Raw genomic sequence first — 22,169 nt, forward strand, 5'->3', positions numbered from 1 at the left:
ACATTCCTCCCTTTAATTTTTTCTTTCTTCTTTTTTTTAAGACCACACCTGTAGCACATAGAAATTCCCAGGCTAGGGGTCAAATGGGAGCTGCAGCTGCTGGCCTACACCACAGCCACAGCAACACTAGATCCGAGCCGCGTCTGTGACCTGCGCTGCAGCTCACGGCAAAGTCAGATCCTTACTTAACCCTCTGATTGAAGCCTGGGATCGAATCCGTATCCTCATGGACCCTAGTCAGGTTTGTTACCGCTGAGCCACGATGGGAGCTTACTTTCCCTCTTTTAGGTACAGCTTCTGTTGGTTTTGGTGGGCAGATTATCCTGTACTCTCGTAAAAACGCTTGGGCTTATTTTTAAATTCTCCAATCTCAGTCTTGTCACTGTTTCATTCCTAAAAGCTATCTCTTCCTGACTTGTAACAGGTTTGGGGCTGGAAGCCTAGTGGTCTAATGAACACTTTCCCTGAAAACCTCCTTCTGCAGCAGTTGCTCTTTACTGTAAAGGCATTGAAAGAGTGTCGTGAGGGAGCGTCACTCCCCACGGATGGGACTGGATGACACGGTCCCATCACCCAGAGGATGGGGAAAGGCAGGAAGCCCTCCTGCTGTGTTTGCTCCCCTGGCTTCATTGATGGGAGGCCCTGTGGTGGGTGAGCCCTGGAAGCTGCCCAGCCTCTGCAGCAGCCCTTTCTTCCCTGGGCATTTTGGATTTCGGCAGACACATTATTATTGTTATTATTATTTTTGGATTTCCGCAGACACATTATTATTGTTGTTATTACTTTTGGATTTCTGCAGACACATTATTATTATTATCATTATTTTTGGCATGTGGAAGTTCCTGGGCCAGGGACCGAACCTGCGCCACAGCAGGGACCCCAGCCGCTGCAGTGACAACTCCAGAGCCTTAACCCACTGTGCCACCAGGGAACTCCAGAGACACATTCGTTTTTTAAAAGGTAAATGCCAAATTACGTATTCTGTCCAGAGGCAAAGAGCCTCTGTTGCTCAAACTTCAAAAGGCTAGAAACCACTAACTTAGTTCTCTGCTCCTTGGGTGGGTGATTCCAAGTAGATTTAGTTGTAAGGAATTTCGCTGTAGAAGAGAAGTTTTGGAACATTAATGGGTGAAGCTGCAAAGTGAGAAGAGGTCCCTCTGTGGTCCCTTTCATACCGACCAAGAAATAACTACTATTATGAAAATTCTCATCTTGTCTATGGTGGGAAGGACCCCCCCCCACCCCCCCCAAATGCATCCTAGGTTGCTTTATTTTTTATTTTTATTTTTAGCCACAAGTGTGCAGCAGCTTGATGTGGGATCTCAGTTCCTAGACCAGGGATTGAACCCGGGCTGCAGCAGTGAAAATGCTGAGTCCTAACACTTAAACCACCAGGGAACTCCTATGTTGCTTTACTTTGGCAGTTAAATACATCACACATTTTAAAAATGAAAACTAGAATATTTTAAACAAAAACGCAAAGTTAGATGAAAAAAAGGGACGGGATCTTTGGTAAACTGAAGCACCCCAGATTGTGCCTCCTACGCTGAAAATGACAAAGGACAACGACCATGGATGAGGAGTGTGCTCTGCCCGCCCGGGTAAAGTCCATGCTGGGGGGCAGCGTGTGCACGTAGATAAATAAATACAGGGCCTCTAACTAGGATAAGGTGACAACTGTAGCCGCTATGAAGAGAAAGAAACAAGCCTTTCTGGAAGCCTTGCTGAATGGAGGGAAAAGGCAGGCATGGGAGCAGGGTGAGATCTGAGGGGGCCGGGGCTGGGGGAGACGCGGGTCAGAACACCCCAAGTGGGTGGTCGGAACAGGAGCCCACGCTGTCCACACTGGGATCAGCCCCCACCCGCTGGAGATGCGCTTCTGTGCCTCTCCCACCCCCAGCCTTTGTTTGTATTAGTAACAGTGAGGACTGCCCTTGATCTGTCCCTGGAGCCATCCACCAGCCTGGGGGCATGGTGACCTTGAACCAGCAGGGCTGTGAACCACAGCCTAGTCTAGCCTAGGCCTAGACTGCGGGGTTTGCTCTTGGTCCCCGAGAGGATCACTAGAGACGCAGCCACTGCTCTTTTCCGTGTTTCATATAATCAATGTAATTGTTAGCTTCCTGAAAGAGTGCCTTGTACCTGGATGGCAGGTGGCAGCTCGAGAAGGTGTTAGCTGGGCTCGGTGTTCCCACCTGGTGTGAAACGTAAGACTTCCAAAGTGGAAATACACTTTAACTTATTAATTGCTACTAATAGCCCTGTAATAAAGGCAGAGTTTGTCAGCTAAACAAGTAAACAATTAGCTCGTCACTGCCATTTAGTTAGCTGTTTGATAACAGGCTTCCCCCGTGTGATTCCACACCTGCCTTGCTTACAAACAGGAGCTAAACACCAACAGGCATGCTGAGAAGCAGAAGCCTTCCTCTGGCAAGGAGAGCGGCCTTGTGCAGGGCTCCCGGGTATTACAGAACCAGGACCGTGGCTCCCTGTGCCATGCCTCTGATCCAGCCCTGTCACCTCTACCACATCACCTCTCCTAGGCAGCCAGGCTCAGAGAGGTGTTGCCAGGAGCCTTGGAGGGACTGAAGACAGCACTAGGGCCTAAGAATTCTCCAGGGAGTGTTGTTCCTAATAAGACCCAGTGCTCTGTGGACCCCGGTGCACACTCACATCTCCCGTTCAGGTTGTGCGTGTCCATGAACGAGAAGGCCTCGTCGCAGTTGGTGCCCTGCTCCGCGTAGCTCTTGTCCATGGAGTTCACCATCACCGTCATCTCCTGCCGCGTGCTGCTCATGGTCTCCTTCCGCTTCTTGGCCAGTTTCCTGAGGACAGAGAGGTCATGATGCAGGTGCGCCAGGATGGACAAGATGTCAGACCAGCGATGGGGCACCCCCTTCCACTGAGTTAATGGTGTTTATCTGTGACACTCATTTCCCGAGCCTTCTAGATGACAGGTCCTCTGCCAGCTGCAGTGTCGCAAAGACGAAAAACATCTCCTCCTGTCCTCAAAACAACCCTCGGGGACGTTAGGCCCATTCAGCTCAAACATGACTTTATGTTTCTTCTACTAGGAGGTAAATTAAAATGACCAATGACCCTAGTACGACATGGTCATCAGGTATCTACTGATATGCTTCTATAGAGTTACTGATGTTTTTCTGGTGGCATACGGAAGTTCCGGGGCCAGGGACTGAACGTGAGCCACAGTAGCAACCCGGAGCCATTTCAGGGATAATACAGGATCTTCAACCTGCTGAGCCACCAGGGAAACTCCTAGAGTTAGTAACTTTTTACTAAATTATTTTTGAAATATGCATGGTCCAACAGTAGTTTCTCCTAGTAGATATTCATCAAGCAAAACTGAAATAATCCCAGGGTACGTCTAAGGGGGAGGCTGCAGAGCCAAAGAACAACCTAGGCGAGGGCTGAGGACCGCGTATCTGGAGTGTGTGCCAGATAGAAGAAGTCTCTGGGGTAGCCTGCAGGGGACAGAAGCCTCTGAGGGGTCTGTCCTGAATCTCCAGTGGCTGGGACACTAGACCAAACCCCAGATGAACTCGAAGTAACTCCCCATTAAGGCTGGTCAACCAAGCAGAAGGTTACAAAAGTCAAGCTGTTGCCTGCCCTGCAAAGTTTTGCAGAGGAGTCAGTCCCTGGGCTCCCTCTCTCAGTGAACAAGATGCAAAGAGGTTTTGGAAGGCAGAAAGATTTCCAGTTCTTGTGGAGAGAGAGTTTAACCTTGGCCTCTGCGTCATGCTCATTAACCACCCAAAGCTCCTAAGTTACAGAGACCAAGACAACAGCCATAAAACCCTAAGGGAAACGGATGTTCAAATACACAGATAAAATACATTTTTACAGCTCTTACTGCCAGAGGTTGTTTGATGCATCAGGGACAGACAAAGAATAGGATTACAAGACGCTTAAGAAGAAGGTATAAAGCGAGAAGCTTTAACAAGACCATGGCACTGTAATGCCAAACATACGATGTCCTAAATACTCTAATTCTGCTTAAGCACTTGGCAGCATTTACACAAGAAAATGGCAGCTATTTCTAGTAAATCATCTTGACTCTGACTGACCTAGGACACGGCAGAATTTAAAATGAGCCACATAATCAAAATCACCCCCATATTAGGTGTTTACTAATGCAGTGTAAAGCATTGACAACAGAAGACCATATGGATAACCTTTATTATCATTTCCAAACGCCACATAATCCAAATGCTTTCTTGCCCGCAGTTATAATCATCTTTTAATTTCATACTTGGAAGGCAGAAGGGTTTCATTAATAAGTTGCCCCTTTTTTATTGTTAAAGTTGTTGGAAAAAAGATCCATTTTTAAACAGAAAAACGAAAATGATCTATAACTTCTAGGACAGTGCTCAAGTTGTAAAGATGGGAAGGCAAAGCGGTGCAGCCACTATGGAGAACAGTATGGAGGTTCCTTAAAAAAACTCCATGTCAAACTACCATATGAAGCAACAATCCCACTCCTGGGCATATATCTGGAGGAAACTATAACTCAAAAAGATATATGCACCCCTATGTTCAAAGCAGAATGATTCACAATAGCCAAGATATAGAAACAACCTAAATGTCCAGATGAATGGATAAAGAAGATACGGTACACATATATAATGGAATACTACTTAGCCATAAAAAGAATGAAATGATGCCATTTGCAGCAACACAGATGGAACTACAGATTATCATACTAAGCGAAGTCAAACAGGAAAAGACAAATATCATACGGTATCGCTTATATGTGGAATCTAAAAAAAATCATTAAAATGTATTTATAAAACAGAAATAGACTCACAGACTTAGAAAACAAAATTATGGTTACTAAAGGGGATGGTGAGGGGAAATAAACTAGGAGTTTGGAATGAAAAGATACATACTCTTATATATAAAACAGATAAACAACAAGGACCTACTGCACAGCACAGTAAACCACATTCAATACCTTGTAATAACCTATAACGGAAAAGAATCTGAAAAAGAATCTGAATAACTGAACCACTCTGATGGACACCTGATACTAACACAACATTGCAAATCAATTTTATTTCAATAAAATTTTTAAAAATATGCATTTACAAAAAGAAAGTTGTAATGGTTATGAAAGGTAAGCCATGTGGCTCCTCTGGGTGCCAGCATGCAGACCCTGGTCTCCTCCAGAGCCCTCTTACCCAGCCAATTATGCTGAGAGGCAGGGTCTGGGGGCTTGGATGTTCTCACCAGAAGATCAGGGCAGAGGCAGGACCAGCTCCAGAGCCAAGCTGCAGTTACAATATCACATCGGCTCTCCACTTCCGAGTCTGCCAGTCCCCTGGAAAAGTATCCTCAAGCCGGGTCTCCCCCAGGAACGCTAAAGTGGATGACCCAAATAGTTAGCACTGCCATTCAGGCAGAAGTCCCCTCTTTGCTGGAATTTCTTTGATTTGCTTTGGGATGACTCATCATGCAGATAATTGCTTCAACATCCTCTTGCTCTGTCTACGAAGAGAGACAGTCAAATTTGCCAGACTTCCGTCTGTGTCTCCTCTTGCTTGTGTTCCTCTGATCCTTACAGGTCAGGAAATGGCAGTGAGAGTAGTTCTAGTTGGTGGGAGGTGGTGGTGGTGGAGGGGGAGGATGTGTGCACCACTGAAAGCCAAGCGTGAGCTGGAAAGATCTTTCTCCTTCCTAACACCCCCCGTGTGTGAACTAATTCCCGTGATGTCATGCTACACATTTCGCTGCTGATCTTCTTTAAGCGCCAAAGAAGCCCCTTAAGGACTCATGAGAATCTACTCAAGTCAAGCAGAGGTCCAGTCAGAGATTCACAGCTTTAAGCTCATGTCCATGAAGCACATATTCTACGTCCACAAACCTTCAAAACACAGCTCCTATATTTTCAGTAAGCCTTCCTGTGTTAACCTCACTCCTTGACCATATTTTCAGTCTACTCAGATGTCACAAGCACAAACATCTCACCAGGGGCCAGGTAGGTCCTGCAAGTGAGTGACGTGGGTCTAAGACAATAAGGAGTGGTGAGCCCTGGAGAAAGGCAAGGGGAGAGAGCCACTCCAGCTCCAGAGGTGTATGTGCCATCGAGGTCTCAGACATGGTACATTTCACGAGAGATGAGGAACCCAGATTTTATATGATCTGAACTTTAAGTGTCATCAAATAATTCAAGTTAAAAAAAATTTAAGACTACGTGGCCCAAACAAAGCATATCTGTGGGCACTTCTGCTCTTAGAAATACACCACTTAGAAACTTAATTGTGTTGGAAGGGAAAAGAGTGGAGAGCGACATAATATGATATATACAGTATTTATTGTAGGGCAGTACTGTACAAGTGTTATCTCATTTAATCCTAGTAATTAGGTAAGGGCAACTCTGACTTCCTATTTTATAGATGAAGGAACGGAGTCTAAAGAAGTTAGTAAGTTGTCCAAATGGTGGAGCTTGGATTACACCCCAGACGTCTCTGACCTCAAAGGTACTCCTTCTAGAACAATTTGCTGTCTAGTAACGTATTTCATTAATTTACATTTCCCTAAAGTTACGTTATAATTATCACCAAATTGTGTTCAAGTGTAAATACTTTACCATCTCATTACTCTATGCAATGCACTGAAAAAGTAGGATTAATTTACTAGCACCTAGCTAATGCTTTACACAAAGCAGGTAGTATTCGATATGCTTGTGAACTGATTTAAAAATGGTCAAGCAAAGCATTAGAAAAGAGAGCTTTAAAGACAACTTACAGAATGGGAGAAAATAGTTTCAAATGATGCAACAGACAAGGGCTTAATCTCTAGAATATATAAGCAACTTATACAACCCAACAGCAAAAAAACCAATCAATCAATGGAAAAATGGGCAAAAGACCTGAATAGACATTTCTCCAAAGAAGATATACAGATGGCCAGCAAACACATGAAAAAATGCTCAACATCGCTGATTATAAGAGAAATGCAAATCAAAACTACCATGAGATATCACCTCACACCAGTCAGAATGGCCATCATTAATAAATCCACAAATAACAAGTGCTGGAGGGGCTGTGGAGAAAAGGGAACCCTCCTGCACTGCTGGTGGGAATGTCAACTGGTACAGCCACTATGGAGAACAGTTTGGAGATACCTTAGAAATCTATACATAGAACTTCCATATGACCCTGCAATCCCACTCTTGGGCATCTATCCGGACAAAACTCTACTTAAAAGAGACACATGCACCCGCATGTTCAGTGCAGCACTATTCACAATAGCCAGGACATGGAAACAACCCAAATGTCCATCAACAGATGATTGGATTCGGAAGAAGTGGCATATATACACAATGGAATACTACTCAGCCATAAAAAAGGATGACATAATGCCATTTGCAGCAACATGGATGGAACTAGAGAATCTCATCCTGAGTGAAATGAGCCAGAAAGACAAAGACAAATACCATATGATATCACTTATAACTGGAATCTAATATCCAGCACAAATGAACATCTCCTCAGAAAAGAAAATCATGGACTTGGAGAAGAGACTTGTGGTTGCCTGATGGGAGGGGGAGGGAGTGGGAGGGATCGGGAGCTTGGGCTTATCAGACACAACCTAGAATAGATTTACAAGGAGATCCTGCTGAATAGCATTGAGAACTATGTCTAGATACTCATGTTGCAACAGAAGAAAGGGTGGGGGAAAAAACTGTAACTGCAATGTATACATCTAAGGATAACCTGACCCCCTTGCTGTACAGTGGGAAAATAAAAAAAAAAAAAAAAAAGAAATGCAGTATTTCAAAACAAAACAAAACAAAACAAAAAAAAAAAAAAAAAAAAGAAAAGAGAGCTTTTCTACAACCTACTAATCAAAAGTAGCTCGCTTTGTCATGGAGATTTTGAGTTATTGCTTGGGATTTCCACTTGTTCTCATGAACAGCTAAACACGATAGTCCATAATTACAGATGGTAGAGGAAGGTTATATTTAAAATTGAGGGCTGAGAATGACTGGGGATAAATGGAAGTTTATTTTCTTTCTCTTTTTTTTCTATGTTTCTTTTGGTCTTTGTGTTTCAGATCTGTATTTTTTTCAAGTGAAAAGTTTTAAAGCCATCAGAAAAACATTGTGAACTTGATGAGACAGTTTTTTTTTTTTTTTTTTTTTTTTGTGCAGGAAAACTCACAAAGTGGAGGCCATTTTCTTTGCAATTTTATCTAAAGACACAAATTTATTTTCCATTTTTTTTTCAGAAATGGTTTGCCTGAAATATTTTAATCTCCTATCTATACATTTGGGTTGTATGAATCTCAAAGACTCTTAGTAATAGAAAAAGTGTTCTTACCAACATCTGAAAACAGATCATAAAAAATTAGAGAGGAGATCCCACTGTGGCACAGTGGGTTGAGGATCCAGCATCCCTGCAGTTGCGGTGTAGGTCACAGCTGTGGCTCAGATTCAATTCCTGGCTCAGGAAATTCCACATGCCACGGATGTGGCCAAAAAAGAAAAAAAATATTAGAGAAAGGATTTTTGGTTTCTGGTCCAGGATTTAAGGAACTTGGAAGCTATCACTCTGTCCTAACAGCCAGTCAAAAGCTGAGCAAACTAAAAGTGAACAACTTTTCTTAACTTGTGAGATAATGAGGGTTACAGGGCAAACCACTGTCCTCAAACTTACAGAAACAAATAGGCAGACACAGAATCACAACTCACCAGAGCAGCAGCCCATGAGCAGAAATCTGTGTAAGAATCAGAACTGGGGAAGAAAAACCTAAATTCTAATTGATGAATTACTGGAGGCTCAGTGTGGACAAGTGTGAGACTTAAAAATTCCAAGGGGGTCCCAACTTAGGGGGACATGACATTTTTTGAATTTTCTCTCCAGGAGCAAGGAAAAAAGTACCTGGTTCTCAGGGTACAGATTGAAGGAAAAAAATTTCCTTGGACTTCTAGTAGGAAGGGAGAAAAGTGGCTATTTTGAAATACACACAGAGCATTTTGTTCTTAAAGAGGTCTTGCCCTCAAGAATATTATTTTACTAGAGCTTAATCTGTTGGGGTTTTGTCAGAGCCTAGCCAATCTGGAAGAAGGGAAATACCCAAATGCAGCTCCCTTCAGCTATACTGTCCACCTGAGTGTGCTAAAGAAGCACTTGTGAAGGTCACAGCCCTGGGATGCAGTTCACTAAGAGACTGAGACCTAATCACAGAAATATAGGACATCCTCCCTCCCCTAAACCTCACCATTACATTACCAAACACTTATTCTCAGAGGTTCCTTTTACCTGGTATATCAAGTTTGGATGGCAGTAAAAAATTACAAGCCATACTAAAACGCAAAAAAACCCATAGTTTAGAAACAGAGAAAATATTGGAATAAGGCTCAGATATGGTAGGGATGTTGGAATTATCAGAATGGGAGTTTAAAATAATTATAATTAATAGGCTAAAGGCTCTAATGGAAAAAAGCAGACAACATGCAAGGACAGATGGAAAATGAAAGCAGAGAGATGAAAATTCTGAGAATCAGAGAAATTGCTAGAGATTAAAAAAAAAAAACCACAACAAAAACAAAGGACAATTTTGATAGGCTCATTCAGAGCATGAACAGGGCTTAGGAAAATTTCTCTGGGCCTGAAGATATGACAATAAGTACTTCCCAAACTGAAAAGCAAAGAAAAAAAAAGCTGAAAAACAAGGTAACAAGATACCCTCAAACTGTGGGACAACTAAAAAAAAAGTAACATATGTGTACAGTGAGAGACTAGAAGGAGAAGAAAGACATAGAAGCAATTGCTGAAGCAACAGTGACTGAAAATTTCCCCCAAATTAATGTCAGGTCCCAAAACAAAGAACCGAGAAGCTCAGAGACCACCAAGAAGGATAAATACCAGTAATGCTACATCTGACATATTCAAACTTTGGAGTGCCAAAGATAAAGAAAAATTCCTGAACAAAGCCGGGGGGGGGGGGCGGTTAAAAATCCCTACTCATAGAGAGCAAAGATAAGAATAATTACATCTGACTTTTCAGGAACCACGCAAGAAGATAATGGGGTGAAATATTTAAAAAGTTGAGAGGAAAAGTATCACCAACCTAGAATTCTACATCCTGTGAAATTAGTCTTCAGCAGTGAAGGAAAAATAAAGACTTTCTCAGACAGAAATTGAGGGAATTTGTTGTCAGTAGACCTGCCTCACAAGAAATCGTAAAAGAATTTCTCTAGAAAGAAGGAAAATGACATAGGTCAGAAGTAGATCTATATAAAGAAAAGAAGTTTCAGAGTTCCTGTTGTGGTTCAGTGGTGATGAACCTGACTAGTACCCTTGAGGATGAATGTCTGATCCCTGGCCTTGCTCAGTGGGTTAAAGATCCAGCATTGCCATGAGCTGTGATGTAGACTGCAGACTTAGCTCTGATCCCATTTTTCTGTGGCTGTGGTGTAGGCTGGCAACTGCAGCTCTGAATCGACCTCTAGCCTGGGAACCTCCATATGCCAGATGTGCGACCCTAAAAAGAAAAAAAATCAAAGAAAGGAAGGTTATTAGAGAAGGACTAAATGAAAGTAAAATAAAAATAAAAATTATATTTTGCATATTATTCATTGATCTATCACAGGACATTTTGTTCGAAATAATAGCAAGAATATTATTGCTGGTTATAGTTTATGTACAAGAAAATGAACAATGGAATGATACAAGGGACATAAGGGAAGAATTAAGAATATTTTGTTATTATAAAGTAATTATGCTAGCTATGATACAGTATAGCGTTATTTGAAAGTGAATTTGAGTTTGTTTGCAAAAGTATATTGCTAACTCTAAGCAAGACCAAATTAATACGTTGTCTATAAGAAACTCACTTTAAAAATAAAGATACTGGAGTTCCCACTGTGGCTTAGTGGATTAAGGATACAGCATTGCTGCAGCTATGGTGTAGGTTGCAGCTGTGGCTTGGATTCAATCCCTGGCCCGGGAACCTCCATATGACATGGATGTGGTCATAAAAATAAAATAAAATAAAGATACATGCAGATTAAAAGTAAAGTGGTAGAGAAAGTTATACCATGCTAACAGTAATCAAAAGAAAGTAGGAGTAACTTTAAACATTTCAGACAAAGCAAATGTCAAAGCAAGGAATGTTATTAGGGGTAAAGAAGGGCATTAGATAATGATAATGATAAAGTTCTCAGGAAGACCTAACAATCCTTAATGTGTGTGTGCCAAACGGCAGAGCAAAAAATGATAGAACTGCAAGAAGAAACAGATGACTCCATAACTATCACTGGAGATCAACACTCCTCTATCAGAAATGGACAGATCTATAAGGCAAGTAATCAATAAGGACATAATTAAATTCAACAGCATCATCAATCAACTTGATATAACTGACCTGTGTACAATACTTCAACAATACTAGAACACACATTTGAGTTCAGAAAACATTCACAAAGACAGAACACATTCTGGTCTATAAAACCACCTTAATAAATTAAAAACAATAGAAATCATGCAATGTGTGCTCTTAGACCATAATGGAATTAAATTAAAAATCAGTAAAAGAGAGATGGCTGGAAAACTCCAGTTCAAAGAAAAGCAGCAGGCTGGCGGCTACAGCTCCGATTTGACCCCTAGCCTGGGAACCTCCATATGTTGCAGGAAGCGGCCCTAGAAAAGGCAAAAAGACAAAAAAAAAAAAAAAATTTAAACTATATGAAAATGAAAAAGAAATCAAAATTTGTGGAATTCAGCAAAAGCTGTTCTTAGAGTGAAATTTATGGCATTCAATGCAAAACTGAAAGGAATAATTTTTTTTTAGGGCCACACCCGAGGCATATGGAGGTTCCCAGGCTAGGTGTCCAATCACAGCTATAGGTGCTGGCCTATGCCAAAACCATAGCAATGTGGGATCCGAGCCTCATCTGCAACCTACACCACAGCTCACAGAAATGCTGGATCCTTAACCCACTGAGCAAGGCCAGGGATAGAACCTATGTCCTCATGGATGCTCTTTGGATTCGTTTCTGCTGAGCCACAATGGGGACTCCAGAAATAAATATTTAAAATTAATATTGAAGCTTCTTTTTTTGGCCATACCCATGGCACATGGAAGTTCCTGGGCCAGGGGTTGAACCCATGTGCCACAGCAGTGACCTGAGTCAGAGCATTGATAATGCCAGGTCCTTAACCCTTTGATCCACCAGGAAACTCTTTCATCAAAGCTTTTTCTGAAGGAAAAAGAAGAGCAAATTAATCCAAAGTAAACAGAAAAAAGAAATAAAATTAGAGCAGAAATCAATGAAATTGAAAACAAAATCGATAGAGAAAATCAGTAAAATAAAGAACTGGTTCTTTGAAAAGATAAATAAAATTGACAAGGCATTAGCCAAGCTAACCAAGAAAAAAAGAGAGAAGACACAAATTACTAATATTGGAAATGAAAGACATCACCACAGGCTGCATGGGCATTAAAATGACAATAAAAGAATACTATTAACTATTCTATGACCATAATTTAATAACCTAGATGAAACAGACCAATTCTTGAAAGACACAATCTGTCAAAACTCACACAAATAGAAATAGAAAATAAGAATAGATGTATTCCTTTTAAAGAAATTGAATGAGTAATTAATATTCTTTTAAAACCAGAAAGCATTAGACCCAGAAGGATTCACTGGTGAATCATGCCAAACAGTTAATGAAGAATTTCTATGCTTTCTTCCAGAAGACAGAGACAATAGAGATACTTTCTCTTTCTAAGAGCTCCGAATTACTCTAATACAAAAAGTGAAGAGAACCCAAGAAATGAAAATGACAGCCAATATCTTTCATGAACACAGATGTAAAAATGCTCAACAAAATATTAGCAAATTGAATCCAACAGTATATAGAAAGACTTATAAACTGCAACCAAGAGGAATTTATTTCAGGTATGCAAGGTTGGTTTAACCCTGAAATATTAATTAATTTATATTACATCAGCACACTGAAGAAGAACATGATGATGTTACAGATGCAGAAAAAACAAGCAACAAAATCCAGAACCCATTCATGACAAAAAGTTCTCAACAAACTAGGAATAGGTTGGAACTTTCTCAACTTAAAAAGAATATTAACACAAAAAACAAAACAACAACAATAAAACACGGTAGGAGTTTCCATTGTGGCTCAGCAGATTAAGAACTCGATTAGTATCCATGAGGATGTAGGCTCAATCCCTAGCCTTGCTCAGTGGGTTAAGGATCTTGTGTTGCCTCAAGCTGTGGTGTAGGTCACAGATGCTGCTTGGATCTGGTGATGCTGTGAGTGTGGCGTAGGCTTGTAGCTGTACCTGCAATTCAACCCCTAGCCTGGGAACTTCCATATGCTGTGGCCCTAAAAAGACAAAAGCAAACGAACAAAAAACAAAACCAAAAAACCCTATATCTAACCTTACACTTAATAGTGAGAAAGAGAATGCTTTTCTGCTAAGATTAGGGATAAGGCAAGGATGTTCCCTCACTTTTTCAATATTATACTGGATGTCCTAACTAATGAGCAAAAAAAAAGAAAAGGATAAAAGGTATACCACTCGAGAAAGAAGAAATAAAACTGTTTTTGTTTATAGACGGCTTGACTGACTACTGAGAAAATCTGAAAGAACTGATAAAAAGCTCCTCAAACTGAGAAGTGATTATAGTATGGTTGCATGATACAGGGTTAATATACAAAAGTCAATCACTTTTCTATAGACCAGTAATGATATATAGAAGTGGAGTTTAAATTAGAAACACAATTCCATTTACATTAGTACCCTCTCCAAAATGAACACATATGTATAAGTTCTACATGAAGAAAACTACAAACTCTGAAGGAAAAAAAAAATCAAAGAATGAAATAAATGGAGAGATAATCTATTACTAAGATGTCAGTTCTTTCCAACCTGATCTATGGATTCAATGAAATCCCAAAGAAAATTTCAGCAAGTTATTTTTGTGGATAACAATAAACTTATTCTAGGGTTTATACAGAAAGGCAAAAGACCCAGAGGTGCCAACACAATATTGAAGGAATACATGCTTGGAGGACTGACATTACACAAGTGCAAGACTTACCATAAATGAACAATAATAAATACAGTGTGGTATTGGTGAAACGTTAGAAAATTGATCAATGGGACAAAATAAAGAGACCAGAAAGAGACACATACAAATACAGTCAACTGAACTTTGACAAAGCAAAGGCAATACAATGGAGAAAAGACAGTCTTTTCAACAAATGGTGCAGGGACAACTGGACATCTACACACAAAACAATGTATCTAGACACAGAACTTATACTCTTCATAAAAATTAACTCAAAATGGGTCATATGCCTAAATGTAAAATGTGAAACATGTTAACTAGAAGATACCAAAAAAGAATATCTAGATGACTTAAAGTTTAATGACTTTATAGAATTAAAAAGTTTTGCTCTGTGAAAACTATCAAGAGAATGAGAAGACAAGTCAAAGACTGAGTGAAAATATTTGCAAAAGACATATTTGGACTATAATCCAAAATGTACAAGAACTCTTAAAACTCACTGATAAGAAAACAAAAATCCCTGGAGTTTCCATCATGGTCCTGCGGAAATGAATCCGACTAGGAACCACGAGGTTGCAGGTTCAATCCCTGGCCTCATTCAGTGGGTTAAGGATCTGGCATTGCCATGAGCTGTGGTGTAGGTCACAGACATGACTCGGATCCTATAGGCCAGCAGCTGTAGCTCTGACTTGACCCCCAGCCTGGGAACCTCCATATGCCACGGGTGTGGCCCTAAAAAGCAAAACAAAAAACAAAAAACAAAAACAAACCAAACACACTCTTAACATATGATTCGGCAATCATGTTCCTTGGTATTTACCCAGTGGAGTTAAAAACCTATGTCCACACAAAACCCGCACACAAATGTTTATAACAGCTTTATACTTAATTGCCAAAACTTGGAAGCAACCAAGATATGCTTCAGTAGGTGAACAGATAAATGAACTGTGGTCCATCCAGATGATGGACTGGCACTGAAAAGAAATGAGCCATCAAGCTGTGAAAGACACGGAGGATGTGTAAATGCATATGCCTAAGTAAAAGAAACAAATCTGAAAAGGCTACACAGTGTATGATTCCAACTCTATGATAGTCTGGAAAAGACAAAACTATGGAGAAGGCAAACAGATCAAGGAAGAAGGTGGGAAGGAGGAATAACTAAGCAGAGCCGAGATTTCTAGAGCAGTGAAACTGTTCTGTATGATGTTACAATGGTGGATGCAGTCATTAATCAGGTATTAAAGGCTATGTTTGTACAACAAGAGTGGACCCTAATGTAAACGATGCACTTGGGGTGATAACACTGTGTCAGCAACTGTGTATGTGGTGGGGGTGGGGGGCAGAGGGTATATGGAAATCTCTGTTCTCTTGCTGTACTTTTTGCTTGATTTTGTTGTAAACCTAAAACTGCTCTAAAAATAAAGTTGATTAAAGGTAAGATGATGAGGAAAAGGAAAAAAAATGGTCTGACATTTAAAATATTTTCAACACAAAAGAACTAGCATGACGATAGCTAACAGAAAAACAATGAGAATAATAATTACAAAAACTTACGTAGGACTTGGGATAACCAGGCACAATGACATTCACTCTTTTTTTTGTCTTTTTCTAGGGCCACACCTGCAGCATATGGGGGTTTCCAGGCTAGGGGACCAATCGGAGCTGTAGCCGCCGGCACAGCAAAGCAGGATCCTTAACCCACTGAGCGAGGCCAGGGATCGAACCTGCAACCTCAGCGTTCTTAGTTGGATTCGTTAGCCACTGAACCACAACGGAACTCCCAGAGTGGAGACATTCACTAACTCTTAATTCTCACCACAGCCCAGTGAGGCAATTACCACTATTATCCCAATCTTGGGGAAACTGATGCATCATGGTTTTAGAGTCTGAGAAGTGGGGGCTGATTGCAGCAACAGATCCTTTAAGGCTACACCTTACTTGGGACCTCGTGGCTCCACTGACCAGGCAGGTGTCTGGAAGGAACACACACCAGGCAAGTGGCCAAGAACCCCAGGGGCCTCCCAGGCAAGCAGGTGTCCAGGATCTGTGTTTGCACACAGGTGCACACGTATGACCACAGGCATTTCATGTTGAAGAGGCTCAAGGAACAGAGTCACAAGATACAAATTTAGTGAAAACAGTCTTTCTCAGACTTAGAAGCCGAAGAGGAATATTTGGAAGAGGCTGACTTTCTTTTAAAGCAAGTTGAAACTGCATGTATGACAATCTAGAATCACTTTGAAATCATGATGCATACCTTTTGCATAACTCTGAGGCTGAGCCATTATCAGGACTCACAATGAATCCAGGGATTGGGAAGAAGATTCCGGGACCCATAAGCTAAATTAACACACGGGAACAATATAATGTCAATATCCTATGTTTTATTTTTCGATTAACAGAATTAAGACGAGAACCTGTTGTTTTTAACAGCAGAGTGTTGGACTGATGCAGCTTTCCTCACCCTTGAATTTCAAGGGAACATCTGATTGGACAGCATTATCTGGATATGGGTTATTCTCAGCTAACAGGTATCTTAGGTGACTCAGCAAATGGCAGTGTCAGCTGCATGGGGGTGAGGCTCTTGGCTTTTCGGTTTATTGTACACCCTGTCCTAGCTGTGGTGGCCTGTGGTAGGCACTCAGCAAGCATTTCTATTTGTTCCCATTATTCCAATTATTTGGTTAATCATAATACCTTATTTCCTGATTATTCAAAATATAGGATGAACACAATTGTGTATGTGTGAGCGTGTGTGTGTGTGTGTGTGTGAGAGAGAGAGAGAGAGAGAGAGAGAGAAAGAGAGAGAGAGAGAGAGCGAGCCAGAGACAGAGACAAAGACAGAGAGAGAGAGACAGTGCGCCTGCGATGTCTCTAATGACTGAGGGCTCCAGGGCCAGTACTTGGAGATGACACACTTCTCATGGTTAAATCCCATCACGTACAGCTTTTCAGTTTGTGGAAAGAATGAAAAGGACTCTGGCAGCTGAAAAGAGGACAGAGATGTAGATTTTTTTTGAATTTTTCTAAGTGATGAAGAGGAATTAAAAAAAAAACCCTACAACTTTTTTTAGGGGGGGGGTTGTTACTTGAATTTAACATTATTCATTGAACAGCCTTGGAGAAAAGGCCACTGGTTCATTCCCGAAATGCACTTAATTATCTCTCTCCCTCATGTTTCCTCTCTGCTCAGGGATCTTCCCCACTTCCCTGGGGTATCTTTCCTACGGAAGAGAAATCCCTTGTGAGCCCAATTCTGACACCCCCCCCATTGTATGTCTGGCCTGGGAGTGGGGTGGGGTGGTAAGAGCTCCTGTTTTGTAACTGATGAAGGTTTAGGCTGGCCTCCTCCCCAAACAGGCTGCAGCGAAGACCAGAAAATACAATCACACTCTGCTACCCAAGATTCACCTGCAGACAGAGGAGCCTTCTGACACACACATCTTCCACTCGGGAGTTAACTCACAGCTCACGTGAGTGCCCAGAGTCATTTCCCCATCAGCCCAAGATTGTGAAACATTAAAAAAAGTCGGCAGTAAAAATAATAGCTGCAGTATCTGTCATCCTTAGTAGTATTTTGCTTAGTTTTATTTCTCACATCAGGGCAATATGAATCCAGGGGGACAGGAACCAGCGATGGCACAGAAAATAGGATCCACAGCAGAGCAAAATGGGAATAAAGTGACATTAGAGCTGGCAGGTCCCCGATCATAGTCGGCTTATGTGGCTGAATTCCGTGTGTGCACATTATCTTGAAATTTAACGGTTTCAAAAATGTCACTCTGCCCCAAGACTAAATTGGTACACTGTTGATCCTCTATCAGACTATAAATACAAGTGAGAAAGAGGAATTTTTAATGCATGTCATATTGGACTAGTACTTCTAGTTTCCTCTTGATGAAATTTGTGAAGCTCACAAAGAAAAACAGAGCAAGCGCTGGTGTTAGCATGTAGGGAAATCGGAGTCCAGTAAACAAGAAAACTGTGTGTTCTGTAACCGAATTAAGCAGGGGCATTGTTTTAAAATCCAGGTGACCCTGTGGACATGCAGAACGAAGTACCCAAGAAGCTCCGAAACACATGAGATGAAACTGTTAAACAAAATCATTCTATTCCAAGTTCCAAATACAGCTGTTGATCAATTTCTTCAGGAGAAAGTACAACCCGTTTCTTTAATTGTATTTTCTCCTGAATAAATTAACCAGCAGCAATATTATCCTGTTGGCCCCATGTCACCACAGGACATCTTAGGAGGCAGAATAGCAGGTCAGAGAGACATGGTGTGAGAAGGACTCAACCCCCTCTTGCTGGCTTTGAAGATGAAGGGGCCACAGGCCAAGTAGTGGGAATGGTCTCCAGAAGCTGGAAAAGGCAAAGGGACAGTCTCCAGAAGGGAATGCGGTTATGCTAAGACCTTGATCTGTGTCGGACCTCTAACTTACAGGACTGCAAATTAATAACTTAAGTGGTGTCTTAGCCATCAAGCTTGTAGCAATTTGTCATAGCAGCAAAAGGAAACCAATATAACTAACTGCACTGAATCAGTGTCCAGAATTGCAATATTTCATCACTTACAAGCGTTCCTAAGGTCATTAGCCATTTGGTCTTCCTAAAACACCAGTCACTCTTCCAAACCAGGGCTATATTTTCTTATTAATCTATTCTGAACTATGGTCATTTAATTGCCAAAAAAACCATTTTTCCCCCATGGAAACATATACAAGTTGCACTTAAAACTTTTGTCTCTGATTCTGAATTTGTAAGTTTCTCTTTTGCACAGATAAAATAAAACTATGGATTTATTTTAGTACTCTGGTACACTGGTAGTGAAAGGTCCTTGCTTATTACTAGAAATGTGAAAAGCAAATAATCTGGCCTTTATATGGTATTTATTTATTATGCATGTGTGTATATGCAGGAGATGATGGGAAATAGAGGAAGTTTTTTTTTTCAAAATTAAAATGAAATCTCAAAAGTAATACCAAAGTTGTACTAAATTATCCTATTTAACAAGCTGTGTTTTCCCAAATAATCACCAATTCTTGATATCAGTTAAAAATGTTTGCCAATATTATGGGTAAAACAATGCCATCTCATAGTGTGTTAATTTGCACATACCTGATTATGTGTGAAGCTGAATATATTTTCAAATGTTACCTAGCCATATATTGGTGTTCTATAAGTTGCCTATGTATTTTATATCCATTTTTCTACTTGGGTTTATCTTTTCTTATTGATGTCCAGATATTTTTTTAAATGGTCTTTATTTTTTCCATTATAGCTGGTTTACAGTGTTCTGCCAATTTTCTACTGTACAGCAAGGTGACCCAGTCACACATACATATATAAATTCTTTTTCTCACATAATGCTCCATCATAAGTGAGTAGAAATAGTTCCCAGTACTAAACAGCAGGACCTCATTGCTTATCCATTCCAAAGGCAATAGCTTGAATCCATTAACCCCAGATTCTCAGTCCATCCCATTCCCTCCTGCTCCTCTTTGGCAACCACAAGTCTGTTCTCCAAGTCCATGATTTTCTTTTTTTGTAGAAAGGTTCATTTGTTCCATATATTAGATTTCAGATATGTGGTATCACATGGTATTTGTCTTTCTCTTTCTAACTTATTTTACTCGGTATGAGAGTCTCTAGTTCCATCCATGTTGCTGCAAATGGCATTTTTCTTTTTTATCACTGAGTAGTATTCCACTGTGTATATATACCACATCTACTTAATCCATTCATCTGTTGATGGACATTTAGCTTGTTCCCATGTCTTGGCTATTGTGAATAGTGCTGCAATGAACATACGGTTGCATGTGTAGATATTTTTTATAGTTAGGCCACTATTACTTTGGCATATAGATATAGATATATAAAGAATATTTTCTTTTAATATATACTTTGTTTTAAAGTTTTGTTTATGGCGTCTTTTGGTATATAGAAGTTTATGGTTATGTCCGTGATGGTTTTAGGGCATTTTCTACCCTTAGGTTACAGACATATTCTTGTATATTTTATTACAGACAATGGTTTTTCTCTTCCTAGTGACAGAGACAAAGGGGATGAGTTAGATGCTGGCTGGTCAGGTACTCAGAAAGATAAGCAGACAACAGGTTTGAGATGGTGGTGAAACAGTTGATGTAGCTCTAGAAACAACCAGGTTCAATGAGCACCCTTGCAGCCAGGCTGTATTCTCTAAGCACCACTGCCTACGAAAAAAACCCTGGGGTTTCTTGGAAAAATGGCTGATTCCAGTCTCAGGGCAGACAATGAACATGATGAGCTGAGAACATCTGAGGAAGCTTCCCAAGATTTCTGGAGTCTTGTCAAAAGAACCCAAGAGACAACCTGAAGGAGCTCCTATTGGCCAAAGAGATGCTCTGAACAGGTCAACACTGGTTACTGTAAAGTAAATACATTACACAAGTACATACACATTAAACATGAAAAATCCCTGAGTCCATAATGGTACTACTAGCTTCTGTATAAAGTCATTATGGCACCAGTTCATTCTGAAACTGAAAAATAAAGGGAACGAACCAAACACTTATCTCAAGTCTCCTACAGGAACTTTATTTTGGGGTAACCGTTTGAACTGAGATAGCACTTAATAAATACAGATGGAGTGATAGAATTAGGATGTCACCATTTTGAAACCCCTAATAAAATAATAGATCTAGGCAATCATCATCAGTAGCTTAAAAAGCCATTAAGTGAAAGACTGAGGTGGAACTTTATAATGGATGGATCAGGTTGACAAAACTGCCACCTTCTAATCAATCTGAGCATTAATGTGCTTCCTGAAGCAGCAGGATGGGAAGCACAAAGCATTACCTCCAACAGTTCTCAACGGAAATAAGAAGCCTGGACTCGATTTACCCTGCAGATCCCACCCAGATCACAGGAAACGCAGGTGATGAAAGGGCATGTTAAGTGACTTATAAAGGATGCAACAGCCATACTAGAACATGGGACACTCTGCAGGATGAATGGCTCATTCAACACATAGATGAGAGCAAGCAGGACACGTGAGCCCATGTTATGAATGAAGATGCACATGTGGAAGGTTAGGTGACCAGAACAAAAGCCAGGTCTCTGCTCCTTTAATTCATTTCTTCCCATACATTCTGACCAAGACCTCTAGTTTGACAAACTCAGGGTCAGAACTAACTTCATAAGGACAACTAACTGGGTTTTTCCATGTTTCAATGGGAACTTATACAAAAATGAATTGAGATGCACCTGCCCTGTGAAGTTGCTGAAGTGACTGTTTTAAATGCAGAGTTCAAAAGTAACAATGAGCCTGATTCCTGGAAAAAGAAAAATAGTTTCCCTTTTAATTAATTAATTAATTTTATGAACTTTTAAATTTATTTTCTAATTGTATTGATTTACAATGTGGTGAAAATAGCTTTCCTTTTAATTGAGCCATTCATCCTGAAAGGGGGTTCTTTCCCCCATTAACAGTCTTTCCCCTTTTCCTGTGATCGGAAGAGTCACACGATTTAAATAGAGAGAAACTGAGCCAGCTCAGGTGATGCTGTGTGATTCGTAGGAGCAAACCACACAGACATGAAAGACATTTCCCTCGAAGTATGACAGACTTTCAAATTGTCCTTCTCCAACTAATTAGCATTTTAGAAAAACTGGGTTTAATCATTAAAGAAGCCATCTGCTTATCTGGGAGTTGTCTGGTGACCAGTGCTGGCAGCTTTCAGGGGAAATGGAGCCAGCAGGTACCTCATTTTCTCTGGATTTCTGAGGCAAAGAGAGAGACGGCCACCCCCTTCCCACCCCCGACCAACTGCAATGCAAAGACCTATCTGTGCCACGCTATGGTGTGCTTCCCTCACGTCAAAGAGTCAAGGGGGGCAGACGTAGGTAGGAGGTATTTGAGAGCTCCTCTTTCATATGACTATACATACAGAAGAGACTGATGGCGTTGCTTCATTTATAAAACACCTACCCCCTCCCCATTAAATGGCAGGACAGCAGACTTACATGCTAGTTGATTTAGTTCATAATTCATATCATGTGAGGTATTTTCTTGAAAGGTGTGGACAGTTAAGACTCCTGAGGGGTGGGGGAAACAGCAAAAATA

The 22,169-nt window shown here is 40.7% G+C and overlaps 1 protein-coding gene across 13 annotated transcripts in view; it reads right to left on the bottom strand.

Moving 5' to 3' along the window:
• PTPRM (protein tyrosine phosphatase, receptor type M) overlaps positions 1-22,169 on the bottom strand; it is a 742,666-nt gene that overhangs the window by 152,544 nt on the left and 567,953 nt on the right. For all 13 annotated transcript variants that reach the window (XM_021097712.1, XM_021097707.1, XM_021097710.1 and 10 more), the window contains one exon: positions 2,674-2,825. In XM_021097712.1, the coding sequence (XP_020953371.1) occupies positions 2,674-2,825 (152 nt within the window). The remainder of the gene's footprint in view (positions 1-2,673; positions 2,826-22,169) is intronic.

Source organism: Sus scrofa, chromosome 6 (assembly GCF_000003025.6).
Source record: "Sus scrofa isolate TJ Tabasco breed Duroc chromosome 6, Sscrofa11.1, whole genome shotgun sequence".
Lineage (NCBI taxonomy): Eukaryota > Metazoa > Chordata > Mammalia > Artiodactyla > Suidae > Sus > Sus scrofa.